At 40.9% G+C, this 14,167-nt stretch overlaps 1 protein-coding gene across 3 annotated transcripts in view; it reads right to left on the reverse strand.

Moving 5' to 3' along the window:
- Positions 1–234: 234 nt before the first annotated feature.
- CTTNBP2NL (CTTNBP2 N-terminal like) overlaps positions 235–14,167 on the reverse strand; it is a 69,622-nt gene continuing 55,689 nt past the window's right edge. For all 3 annotated transcript variants that reach the window (XM_027860403.1, XM_027860406.1, XM_027860405.1), the window contains exons 3-5: positions 12,907–13,137; positions 5,857–5,964; positions 235–4,288 (exon numbers count right to left, since the gene is read on the reverse strand). In XM_027860403.1, the coding sequence (XP_027716204.1) occupies positions 2,804–4,288; positions 5,857–5,964; positions 12,907–13,137 (1,824 nt within the window). In that variant the 3' untranslated portion in view covers positions 235–2,803. The remainder of the gene's footprint in view (positions 4,289–5,856; positions 5,965–12,906; positions 13,138–14,167) is intronic.

Genomic DNA, 14,167 nt, shown 5'->3' on the forward strand with positions numbered 1-14,167 from the left:
TAAGCAATTGGTGATCATCCTGACTCTTCCTGGTATCAAAGTACTTTGTAGTTATCTGATAAAGTCAGTGTGCACATGCATGCACACACCTGTTCCAGTTTTGTTTTTAAGCCAGAAGTGAGTGCCCTCTCTAAAGTTCTTCTCTTTCCCTCCCTCCCCTCCCCTCTACCCTAAATAAAATGCACCTTATTGCACAACATTTTTCATTCAGTACAAGATAAGTTTTCTTGGCAATATGATTTAACATGTTTTAATGTTGTCTCTGTTATAAAAAAAAAAGAATTACCCATGAAACATTTGGCTTTACATGTGTTAATGGACAATTAATGCTACTGTTAAGTGTCTGGACTTCATAACCAGTGACAAAGCTTTGCAACAACTTGATTATAATAACCAACATGTGAATCATCTTTTTTTTTTTTTTTTACTTATCAACACACAATGTACAGCAAAACTTAAATACTAGACCTATAAAACCTAACTGGATTAGTTGGATCCATTGCAATATTTGTGCTTATTTGTCTCAGAAGATAGGCTACTTGCAAAAATACACATTTTCTTTTGCATTTCCCCACCCCATATTACACTGTAGAAGAAATACATTATTCAGTGCATTTCCTAAGAAATAAACTTCATTATAGTATATATCTCTCTCTATATCTATGCCATAAAGAAAGAGCACAATGCAACTATTAAGATTACCATTTAAAGAGAGGTAATAAACATATTAAGAGCTGCAGACCCCCTCTCTAGTTGAGAAAGTTTAGCCATTTATCATAGACATTGCTAATTTGTGCCAAGCATGAGGATGAAATTCAGTGCACACTAGTAGCTTTGGACAATTTAAGACCCCTCCAATTTATCACTGAGTAGCTATCTTGGGGCAATAATTAGTAGCATTGCTATTTTTCTCCTGGTGGCACATGGACCACCACCAGATCAAAACAGGAACGCTGCGAATTTATGTACCAATTAAGAAATAACTAACTGATTTACAGAGTGATTTCTATTCAGTGGTTTGCTTTCCCCATGAACTGATGCCAGATAAAGAGGGAACAGATTTAAAATTGCAGGAAGGAACTGAAAGTTACACATCTGAAAGACTTTTGTAAGTGTTGTTAAATACTAAAATGGTGTCCCCAGGGAGGCATGTTGGGTATCCCATTCTCTATAGCCATTTATGAAGGACAAAACATTCATCTGTCTAGGCTGGGTTAAGAGCAGTCTTGACTGCAATAAGAGGGTTGACCCTACACTTTTTGGAGGATAAGACCACCTTGACAAGTTTATGCAAAATTAAGAAATCATCTGCCTTCACCCTCCCTTGAAATGTCTACACTGTATATCTGTATCTCCTATATACCATCCATTTACCAAATGGAAAAGAAGTCCTACTGAGAGATGAGTTGCTAAAATGAGAAAAGGTCAGATTACCTTATCCTTCTTCCAGGAACATTCCCCAGGATGATAAGGGATTTGGATTCAGCTTTGAAATTCCAAGAGCGAGGGAGCTACTCTACTCACTGCCCTGCAGAGACCATTCCTCTCAAAGCCTAAATGGGGCCCAGCAGCACAAAGGAGAGCAAGCTGGCTACTTTGGTAGGTAATCTTAATGTGCATTTCTACTTTTTCTTTATGCAATACTGGAAACTCTAAGAATATACTCACACTAAAATTTATATTCTATATGCATGTGGTAGGTGTGTGTATGTTAACATGTACATGGATGTATATCTATACTGATATATGATATGTATCTATCTAGGCAAATGTTAATTTAGTTCCCAAGTAACAGTTACCATATGTTGGCAGGCTGGGACAGCACATATGACCACTCGGTAAAACCGGTGTAATTTGGATTTTTAACATTACAAAATGAGTAACTTTTAAGTTATTGCTTTTTGATTACATAGTAAATAAGATCCCATCATTCTGTCACAAGACATTTACACAGAATGTTTAACAATTTTCCTTTTCAAGTAATAGTAAGATTTTGGACTCAGCAGTTCTACACACGACAGTAGATGCTTGAAGAATTTTTTTGGGGGGGGGGATGGAGAGGGGAAGGGATTTGACCATTAGCGATTTCATTTTATCCAAGGATTGATGCCGGGAGTCACTTAATAGTCTGAGAAAGATGAGCATCTCAACCGCTTACTGCTCAGGAGGGATTGGCAGGGGCTTGCTAATAAAGCTCTCAGCTTATGTTCATCCTCACAGGGAAAAGGTTTTTGTTTTACTAATGCAGCCTTGTTTCAGAACAGTTTGTATTAAGAACACACTAAAAGGCTTAAAAGCAGTGTTGATCTGGAACATTCTGGAGTCCTGGAAGGTCTCATTTTCTGTCGGGACATGACCCCTTTTCATGTATTTTGCCACAGAGCCACAGTCATATGGCAGGCAATCTTATTTCAGGCACTTTTTATACATGTTCATCTGGAATAAAAATCTGCATGAATCATTTCTGCATAATTGAAAGTGAATGTTTCTCATCCCAGAATAGAGAACAAGTTGCCACCTGGTCCACAAAAAGCTCTTCTCCATCACGACATGATGGTGATTGTTCAGCCTGGAGACATCTTTGAGGTGCCTTTTCCAGCTTCAGTACAAAGATCTGAGACATAAAACCCAAACTACCCAGTTTCTACTTTTAAAAAAATACAAAAAAGGTGAAAATACACTAAAATGTTTCAAAGAAAATTCCCACCACTATCAAAATAAATAACACGATCTGACCCAATGGTCGGTCTTTAAGCTCTTGGACGAAATGCAATGGAATGTCAAACACAGAGTCTCCTAGAGACTAACTGCTGGTAGGCAGGAGTATCTCGATATCTTTGCCGTTGGCTACAACAGCATTGGCAGAACAGCTACCGGAAAGGTCATCCGCAGTGCCTAAAGAGGCTGCCTGTGAAGGGGTTTTGGTTAGTGGAGCGGTAGGGGACGGCACTGGGGTAAGGCCAGGCTTTTTGGGAGGGATGGGTGGAGGGTTCCCTCTCTCGGCTCTGGGGATGGTAGGCGATTTGATCCCAGGAGACAGGGGGCTCAGAGGGCTGGAGACTTTCCCTGGAGTGGGCGAATGGCTGGTGTCACCTCTTGGGCTGGTGGTATTGGCCAGACTGCGATAATCTGTGCCAAAGGGAGAGCTGTTGGGAGAAACGGGCTTAATGGGCCCTTGTTGGCTGGTGAACCTGGAGAGCACTTGAGTGACAGTGTTTCGGGCCAGCTGCTTGGCAGCAGAGTTGTCCACAAGGGTGGGTGACAGATCTCTGGAGGGCGGGCTCTGCAGGCCACTGGTCTGTTGGTCCTGGTCGGCTTGGGCCTGGAATTTATGGCGAGCTGCGTGAAAGCGCTGGTTGATTCCCACTTGGTAGGACGACTGGTGGCCGGGGCTGCTGGCCGCTGGCCCTACCAAGCGTTTAGTTAGGACTGGTGAAGAACAAGGGGAGGAGGTCAAAGAGGAGGCGGCGGTGCTGCCTGGGGACAGAGGGCTGCCCGTGGAGGGGAGGGGCGCGGCCAGGGCAGCGGGAGGCTCTGTCCCCGCGGGAGGGCCACCATTCTCTATCATCTGATCTTGGGCGCACCCAGCAGCTTTCTCTCGCGCTGGCCTCACGCTTTCTGTCCCAGCGCTTGGTAACAAATCCCTGCTGGTCTGCATCTCCACGTCACAATGGCCGTTGGTTTTGGCGTAGGAAGAGTGCGTGGACGGGGAAGGGCCCGGTGACCCCGCAGGCGCGCCCTTGGTTGCGTTGCTCCCCGGGGTTCTTTCCGCCTGAAGACTCTCAGTTTGGCAGAACACGGACACCAGGCAAGGGGAGTCGGTGGCGGTGCCTCTGGACTCGGTCCCAGGCGTCCTCGGGGGCTCAGCGGGCCCGCCGCCCGGCTGGGCCGCCTCCAGATCCCTCACCGCCTTCCTCAGACTCTCCATCTCCTCCTTGAGAGTCCTGGTGCGGCTCTCCTCGCGCTTCAGCTTCGCCCTCAGCTGCTCCCTCTCGATGTCAAACTCGGACAGCTGCTTCTCCACCTGGGCCTCCGTCTGCAGGCCGCGTCTGCGCTCGGCCGCCAGCTCTTCCTCCAGCTTGCTCACGCGGCTCTTCTCCTTCTCCAGTCTCAGGCTCAGCTCCCCCGCCTTCTGCCCCTCCTCTGCAGCCTTGCTGGTGGCCTTCTTGCACTCCATCACCAGCATGGACGAGAGCTGTTTGTGGCGGGACCTCTCTTCCTCCAGTTGGCTGGAGAGCTTCTTCTGCTCCTTTTCAAACTTTTTCACTTGAGACTTTTCAAATTCCAGCTGGAAAAAACACCACCACACATTTTAATTAGGATAGGAAATGAAAGCATATTGACAACTCTCTTTATAATTGGGGGATGAGATGGCCAATTTAATATTCTCATTTAGAGTTACTGCGGAGTACAACTTTTCAAAATAATTAAATTCATTTAATTTTTAATTTTCCCTTTTCTATGATCTCTTTGGAACACTGACCTAGTAGTGGTATCGCTGGATCAATGGGTACACGAAGTTGCATAGTTCCAAACTGCTCTCCTAAATGGTTGGATCAGTTGACAACTCCACCAACAATGCATTAGTGTTCTAATTTTCCCACATCCTTTCCAACATTTATCATTTTCCTTGTCTGTCATATTAGCCAATCTGAGAGGTGTGAGGTGGTACCTCAGAGTTGTTTTAATTTGTGTTTCTCTAACCAATAATTATTTAGAGCATTTTTTCATATGACTATAGATAGCTTTAATTTCTATATCTGAAAAGTGCCTGTTCACATCCTTTCATCATTTATCATTTGGGGAATGACTGGTATTATAAATTTGATTCAGTTCTCTCATTATTTTAGAAATGAGGCCTTTATCAGAAACACTGGCCGTAAAAAGTTTCCCAGCTTTCTGCTTTCCTTCTAATTTTGGTTGCACTGATTTTGTTTGTGCAAAACCTTTTTAATTTAACATAATCAAAATTATTCATTTTGCATTTCACAATGTTTTCTCTCTCTTGTTTGGTCATAAATTCTTCCCTTCTCCATAGATCTGACAGGTAAACTATTCCTTGCTCTCCTAATTTGCTTATGGTATCACCCTTTATATCTAAATCATGTACCCATTTCAACCTTATCTCAGTACAGGGTGTGAGATGCTGATCTATCTATGCCTAGTTTCTGCCATGCTATTTTCCTGTTTTCCCAGCAGTTTTTGTCAAACAGTGAGTTCTTATCCCAGAAGCTGGAGTCTTTGGGTTAAAAAGTGGTTTCTTCACATCAATTTGTGAAGCATGTAATGAAAGTGTTATTATCCTTTACAGAATGAGGAAACTGAGGCTCAGAGACGTTAGGTGATTTGCCCAGAGTCAGGCAGTTAGCAAGGGCTGAAGCTAAGACTCAAACTCAGTTCTTGTGACTGTAAGACCATTACATAAGGATATCTATAAAAAGGGAACAAATTATTTAAGAGATGGTAATAAATGTATCAGCTCTTAAACATAAACAAACAGAAAATGCACTTGACTTTAATTGAGTAGTAGCAGCATTATATAGTGCAAAGATCTTTGGATCTGGATTCATAGGACATGGATTCTAATCCTGCTACTTACCTCTGTGACTTTAAGCAAGTCACTTATCCTCTATAAACTTCAATTTCCTCATCAATTGAAAAAAAAAAGGTTGGACTACATGATTTTAAGGTCCCTTCCAAATCTAACATTAACAAAATTATTTTTTAACACAATTGTGACCGTATCTCAGCTGTCAAAGTATACTAAAAGGTGTGTTGTGTGTGTGTGGGGAAATCAAAGGATGAAGATGAAGCTGTTAACCACCCAGCCTGACATTCCAATAGTCCAGATGATACCTGCTGAGTCAGCCGTTCTCGCTCCTTCTCCAACATGTATGTGACATCATCTCCTTCAGCTGTGTCTTGTGCATGTCTCTGTCTTTCTTCCTCAAGATCTAGGATCACCTTCCAAGTACAAAAAAATCACAAACAAGTCATCTCTAAATATCAAAATGCACCATGGTTTCTTAGAATTTAGTCAAGTATTAGTGGTCATATAAGATAAGATTAAAGGCTATACATCACATAATATTAGAGTTAAAAGAAAATTCAGAGATCATCTAATTCAACCCACACCTAACCAACAAACCCCTTTTACTACATATCTAACAAATGATCTTCCAGTATTTACTTGAAAACCTCCAGTGAGAAAGAACCCACTGCCTCCTAAGATAGCCCATTCCACTTTCAGATAGCTAGCTTTTAGGAAGGGTGATTATTATGGTTTTGTTTTTTTTTGATGTGTGTGTGTGTGTGTGTGTTGTTTTTTACATTAAGCCTAAATCTACTTCTTTGTAACTTTGATATTTGCTCCTAGTTCTGGCTGCCTCTGGAGTAAAACAGAATATATCTAATCCCTTTTCCACATGATAACCTTTCAAATATTTGAAGACAGATATCACGTCCTCCATGGTCCTTTTCTTTTTCAAGTGAAACATTACACTTTGTCCACAACTTCCTTAAAATGTGGTGACTAGGACAAAAGATAATACTTCAGATGTAGGCTGACCAGGGCAGAATTAAGTGGAACTCTCACTTCCTTGGTATGAGTATGAAGTCTTAATGTAATATCAGCATTTGTGGCTGCCATATCAGACTGTTGTCTCACACTGAGCTTGTAGCCCACTAAAACCCGCAGATCTTTTTCAGGTGAATTGCTGTTTAGCCATGACTTTCTCATTTTATACCCGGGAAGTTAATTTTTCTAGCCCATATACAATGCTTTAGATTTATCACTACTAAATTTCATTTTATTAGATCCAGTTCAATTTTCTAGTCAATCAAAAAAATTTTTTTGGGGGGGGGCAGCTAGGTGGCGCAGTGGATAGAGTGCCAGCCCTGAAGTCAGGAGGACCTGAGTTCAAATCAGGCCTCAGACCAAACACTTGACACTTACTAGCTGTGTGACTCTGGGCAAGTCACTTAACCCCAACTGCCTAAAAAAAAAAAAAGAAAAAAAATTTTTTTGGTATTCTGTCATCTAGTAGGATAACAATTCCTGCCAGCTTTGTTTCATCTGAAAAATGCTGCCACTTATGTTCCGTTGTTCCTCTGGGGGCTCTTCTCCTGACTCTCCAGACTTCTTTCTTCATCCTTCCCCAAGATGGAAGATCTCGCCACCCTGGGAGCCCCTTTCTCTGATTGGTCAGTTCTTCCCAGAACCTCCATTTTCAGGAAGTGCCAGAGCAGTCATATTTACTCCTTCATTCTGGCTCTCTGGACTTCTTTCTTCAACATGCCCTCACACAGTACCTGGTCCGCCACACCTTTTCAGCTTTCTTTTATGTGATGTTTTAACTGTTAAAATATAACCTGCTTGTGGGGCAAGGGCTATCTTTCCTTTTGCTTGTATTTGTATTCCCAAAACTTCACATAATTGATGGCACATAAATGCACAATAAATGCTTGTTGACTTGACTATGTTTTTATCAAAGTCACAGCTAAAAATATTAAAGAGCACAGGACCAAGCCTACATCCCTTTCTAGCTCAACAAATATTTATTAAGTATCAACTATACGCAAGACACTGTACTACGCATTGGGGAAACAAGACAAAAATGGCAGGGCCTACTCTCAAGGACCTTAAGTTTCACTATAGATTTCCTTCCAAGTTGATAGTGAACCATTATGACTACTCTTTGGGTACAGACATCCGCCAGCCAGTTCTGAAATCCAACTGACTATACCATTGTCTAGGCTAAATTCATCTAGTATACAAGAATAGGAAGACAGGCTTCGTCAAACCCATTGCTAAAATCCTGGCAAACTCTATCTACAGCATTCCTTTGATCTAGGAATGTAGTAACACTGTCAAAAAAAGGGAAATGATGTTAATCTAGTTGGTACAAACTACATTTGATGAAACCGTGCTGATGTTTGCAATCACGTCCTTATTAGAGCACCCCTTTAAAAAAACCAATTTTGCCAAATAGTGAAGTTATGTCTACTGTCCGTTAGTTTGCAGCCTCTCTTGCATTCTTTTGAAAAAGAAAGCATCTGCCCTTCTCCGGTCCTATCCACCTCTTTTTGATTCCATGATTTTTCAAAGACTGTGCCTCAAGAATCACAGCTGGCAGTTCTGAAGACACTTGAGATACAGTTAATTCGAGCTTGTAAGGTGATCTCTTACTATCTCCCTACTTATCATGATTATCAACCCCCTATTAGCTATTTGTTTTATCCTTTCTAGTCCAAAGATTAATCTCCTTGACTGAAAAAAGGAAGTAAAATATGCATTCAGTAGTTCTGCCTTCTCTCCATCATATTTTCTTTGTTTAATCCAGTGGCCCCAACCTCGCTTTGATTCTCCTCTTTTCCCTATTACAACTAAAAATCTCTTTTTATTGTCCTTTGATGTAGATACATTTTAAAATCCAAATTGGTTGAGGAATTCCCCCTGTGTATCCACACTGGTGTCCTTAGACAACTTCCCCTTTTCTTCAATGAAACTGTTTTTACCTTTGCATAATCAGAAATTCATTATTGAAGGCTTTTTGTCTTTCCTCTGATGACTTTCACTGTGGAATTTTTGTCCACAGTATCCTAACTTTCCTTCATCTGAACCCTTTGACACTGGATGTTCCTAAATCCATGGGGCATGTCAAACTAAACATGTTTAGCTTTCCTATTCTTTTCCATAAAACATTCTGAAATGCAGAGGTTATACCCTTTCGAGAGTGCCTACCTCAAAATCCAAGTCAATCCAGTATCAAAAATTGCATAGTGGACTAAATTAACTACAATAGGTGCCTTCCTTGCCTAAGTACTCTGCTTAATTATAGAGTTGAAAGGGAATGTACATTTTAGTCAATCCAATGCTCTCATTTTATACATAAGAAAAAAGGTTAAACTTGTCCAAGGTCACACAGCAAGTAGGTAGCAGAATTATGATTCAAAACCAGATCACCTGACTCTTGGTCCAGGGCTCACTTCATATCATGCATGCTGTTTCTCAAAGGCAACATAACTTACACCGACTTATGTAAGAATGGCAGAAGGAGGCATAAATGAACTTACTGCCTTAAAATCCAGAACCCCTCCCAACATGTAATATAATCTGAATACGACAAAATGACGATCAAGCTTGCTCCCAAAAAAGAAACATGAAAAGGTAGCTGTCCCTGCTTTTTTTTTTTTTGCATAGGTTAGTAGTAAGAGCAATTGGCAAGTGTTCCATATGGCTCTACCCCATGTAGATGAGGCCAGTTTTTCCCTAAAAGGTAATGGAACCAGCTTTGAGACTTGACTGGCCCAGAGGATTAGGACGAAAAGCACTAAAAGAGGTTCCTGGTAGTTTAAGTGCCAAAGCCAGCTTGGAAGAGTCAGGAGCTCCTCCCTCTGGCTTGGCAACAGAGAGCTGGGGAAGGGATGCTGAACCAAGTCAATGCTGTGTCCTTACTCAATAGCTTCTCCATGCTATGGTTAAATAAACCTTCTTTTCTTAAATATTTTATTTGTTTTAATAAGTCAAGATCTACTTTCTCACCCTCCCCCCACAACCTCCTCATTGAGGACACAGGAAAAACAAAATTCATTATAAACATGTATTGTCAATCAAAACAGATTTCCACATTGGCCATGTCTGCATTCTGAGTCCATCTCTTTATCAGGAGGTAGGCAGCATGTTTCATCATCAGTCCTCTGAAATCCTGGTTGGCCATTATGCTGATATGAATTCAGCACAATAGTATTCCATCACATTTACATACCACAACTTGTTCATCAATTCTCTAATTTACAGATACTCTCTCAGATTCTCATTCTTTGTCACTTCAAAAAGAGCCATAAGTATTTTATATATTGCTAGAATTTGTTTTGCTTAGGAACTAATCATTCCCTTAATCTATCCTCCTTCTGGTTCCCCCCTCCCCTTATCCTTTTCTTCTGTTGAGTAAAATGTATTTCATGTGTATGTATTCTTCTTTCTTTTGACAAGTTCAGATGAGAGTGAGGTTCAGTTCTCCTACTCTCTTCTCCTTTTTTGTATGGATATTTTACCCATGCATCCTGATAATGTGAAATAATTTTCTCTAACCTTCCTTTCCCTTTCTGTCTGGCATATTCCTCTTCTTCTCTCTTTCCATTCTTTTCTTAAGATCATCAAGCCATGATAGAATTATTCCTAGGCCTTGTCTAATTGGATTCCTTCTATGAACCATGATGATGACAGGATTCAAAGGGGATACGTTTAAAGGATCATCTCCCTATATATTTGTATGTAAACAGTTTATCCTTGTTTAACCCTTTATCATTGTTCATTCATGTTTACCTTTTTAATGTTTTTCTTCACTCCTGTTTTTGAACTTCAAAGTTTCTTCTATTTTTTTTTGGCCATCTTGACTTTGATTTAGTATTTCTGGTTGCCTCATGAAGTCTTTAACTTCTGTTTGGTCCACTCTAATTTTCAGGGAATTTGTTGCTTGGACAATATTTTCACCTTGTGCCAACCTGTTAATTCCCTTTTGCCCTGGTGCACAGCCTCTCCCTAGGTATGCAGTACTCAACTCACCTCATCTGACCTATCCTTAGTATCTGCGGACTTCCTTTCTGTCTTCTTATGCCGAGCTAGATCAGATAAATGACTTTTCTGGACTTCCTCATCAGAATTTCGTCTGGTGCATTTTTTCAATCTGTCTGGAGAAGTTTGTGGAGGGGAACTCACTACACTGCTTCCCAACATTCTACCATCTTGGCTTTGCCTCCAACCTCTTTTTCTTAATGGGTAGAAGGTCTCCAAGTATCTCATTTCATTTTAATCCCAAATCTGAAAAAGGAGTATTGAGTCAGGCCTAGGGCCTACTACAGTGGGGTTGAAAAATTGTAAAGAATGTCAGACTTTGAAATATCAGTTTTGCTCAACTTTTTTTCTTCCTCTTTTAAAAAAATCTTATTTAGGAAGGATGGCTTCTCTGAGAGGGAATGGAGGGGAGGGATACAGTGGGGAATGGTGGTGATGTAAAAACAAGAGATGTCAATAAAAATTTATTTTTAAAAATGAGTGTTATAAGCTTCAACAGAATTATAAAGGAGAATGAAAATTTAAGGAGACTTCTCAATGTTACTGGATGATGTTCTGGACAGAAGAGGGTCTTCTCTACAGCATGAACACAGTTGATGTTTCTGATGCCCAAGCCTTGGCATGCCATCTGTCTTCATACTTCATATGCTCCATCCTGTTTTCTTAACACTTTTCTTTACCAACAGCTTTCCTGATTGGAGAATAAAAATTCCTGGAGTGTGGCTCCAAGGAGGGCTTAGAGACTAACACAGCTGCTTTGGTGGAGATACTATAACTAAAGTGCAGTTGAAAGAGCTTAAGTTCTTCCACTTAATAGAACCCAATACATGCTCTGAGATTTCAAGTGTCCTTTAAAAACCAGATTTAACACACTGCATGTCTTACACTGAAATATGATACTATGGAATTTGGTGTTAATTCTACTCCCCCCCCACAACATGCACACACACACACACACACACACACACACACACACACACACACAGCAGCAGCAACAAATCTTTCTGGGGCCACTTCCTTGAACATGTGTCAGTCTCTGGACCTACTCATTTTCCTTAGTTGTCAAGTGAAGATGATACCATTTATGGTGCCATGTGAAGTTCTTATTACATAACTAAATAAAAACACTTTGAAAAGTATAAAGTACCACACAAATTCAGCGCCACCTGCCACAGTGCAGCCTTCATGTTTTCAGGTGTTTTTCAATTGGACCTTACACCTGGACTCAAGTGAGAAGGATGAAGACCAGCCTGGGTAAGAAGAAGTGTGACAGACAAGGGGTTTAATTCAGGGAGCGTCATAGCAACCCTGGGATTCCTGGGCTTTGACTCACTAAAGTGGTTTCTCCTGGCCCAATGGTCCCCCAATGAATGCCCTGATGCCTCCCTCTGTGTTGGCCCTAGGCCAGAATGATACTGAGGGAATGTTGACTCCTGCCAGTACCTCAAACGGGCCAATTCTGAGCAGCCAATGACAACAGACAGGGAGTCAACCCCCAGGCACCAGGATTCCAATGGGATGAGGTCAGGGAAAGCACAGGTCTGCTTTCATGGCTAGCAGTCTATATGACTTGGGAGAAAAAGTTATTTCTACCAGACTGGAATTACCCTAAGGTAACCGTTACCAGGCACTGTTTATGGTCTTATAAGCAGGAAAATGCAATGAAATTCAAAATAGCAAGTAAATGAAAATAATCTATGAAGGAGTGTGTGTGTGTGTGTGCACATGTATGTTTATATTTAGGTGACTATACATATGGACTTTATTGGCCACAACTTTCCCCAAATATCTGTTAACCACACATAGTTATCATTTAAGTAAGCAAACAGAGAACACTCTGTCTAGTCTTAGTGTGCTGCCAAAGTTCAGACTGCATCAAGAGCTGGACAAACAGCGTTCTAGAGTTGTGACACAAGAAACAATGATACCAGAATCAACATACTCGGCACACTCTCGAATTTCACATTTAGAATAAGAGAATCCTCACCACCCCCAACTACAGTTCATGGACACATTTCAGGAGGTCCGTGAATTTGGATGAGAAAAAAATTATGCCTTTATTTACACTAATCTCTAACTGAAATTCAGAATTTCCTTCAATTCTGAAGGTAAGGCAACCAATGTTATTCTAAGAAGGGGTCTGCTGTTTTCACCAAACTGCTAAAGGGTCTATGGCACAAAGGAGGTTAAGAAGCCCTGCTCCAGGTAAGCTGAAATCTTCCCAGACCCTTCTAAGGATGCTAAATCAAGCTGCCGTAAGAAAGCACGGGGCAGTACTGGATGAGCCCCAGCCTGGATGTTGACACCACCAGCTAATCCAGTGGACCCACCTTGCGGTGCCGACTTTCTGCGGCGGCCAGCTGGGACAGCATGCGTTCTTGCATGTTTCTGCATTGCTTCATCACCGCCTTAAGCACAGACAGGGGGTGAGGGCTGACAGGTTGCTTATCACCATGATTTTCTTCCTTGAGTGTTTCAAAGTCTCTCTGTAGAGCCATTAAAGGATCACTGATGTTATATTTTCCATAGCGCTCTTCAATGAAAGTGTCTCTGTGTTGGGCCTGATAGAAAAATAGAAACACACACATACATGCAAAATCATCAAATATTTGCTTAATAACATAAAGCAATAATAATCCAGTTTAAAATGGAGGTTGGATAGCATGGAACTATATGAAAAAGTGGGCACTATGGACCTGTTTATTAAAATCAGATCGGGCTATTTAAATATAGATACTGGCCTGGACCTGGTTTTGAATACAGACTTGGCCCCTTTCTCCCTGTATGTCTTTGGGCACAACTCTTCACCTCCCTGAGCCTCAGTTTCCTCATCTGTAAAATGGAGATAATACCCAAGCAGCCTATCTTACATGGGGGCTGTGAGGAAAGTGCTATGTTAACTGTGGAAAGGTGCAAAATAGAAACTATTATTATTTATGAACATAATGGTACAAATAACGCTAGATTTGGAGTCAGAGATTCTGGGTTCAAATCCCAGCTCTCTCCTATTTCCTACTTGTGACCTGGGCAAGCCATCTGATGTCTCTGGGCCTTAATTTCTTCATCTGCAAAACAAGGGGAGGAGATTAGTCTCAATGGCCTCTCTTATTGCACTTGGGTTCTATTCTGCCTTATGGTTACTTGTGTACTTGTGCCTAGTGCCCAGCACATAGTAGGAATGTAATAAGTGCTTATTGAATTGAATTCTCATCTTTACTAGGGACACTGACTCTTATCATTCTATCTTCTTCTATGTTCAGCAAGATGACTTTCGGCGCAGACACTTTTCTTTATACACACGTATATATCCATATATTTTTAAATGAATTGAATTCACACTGATGAAATGCACTAAGAACTAAACAGAACTAAGAAAACTATCAATAATTTCTGATTTATAACACCATCATCTGATAAAAAGCAATAATAATTCCTTAGGGTATTTCATAAAAAACATGAAAAGTTAAAAATGTTACGGAAACACAAAAATCATAGCAATAAGCTTTGCTGTAGAAAGCAAACATCAATGTTGAATTGTAAATATTCTCATCATTTATCCATTTCTCTAACTATTTCAGCAGAACTTACCAT

The sequence above is a fragment of the Vombatus ursinus genome, unplaced genomic scaffold (assembly GCF_900497805.2).
Source record: "Vombatus ursinus unplaced genomic scaffold, bare-nosed wombat genome assembly UNPS02014179.1, whole genome shotgun sequence".
Classification (NCBI taxonomy): Eukaryota; Metazoa; Chordata; class Mammalia; order Diprotodontia; family Vombatidae; genus Vombatus; species Vombatus ursinus.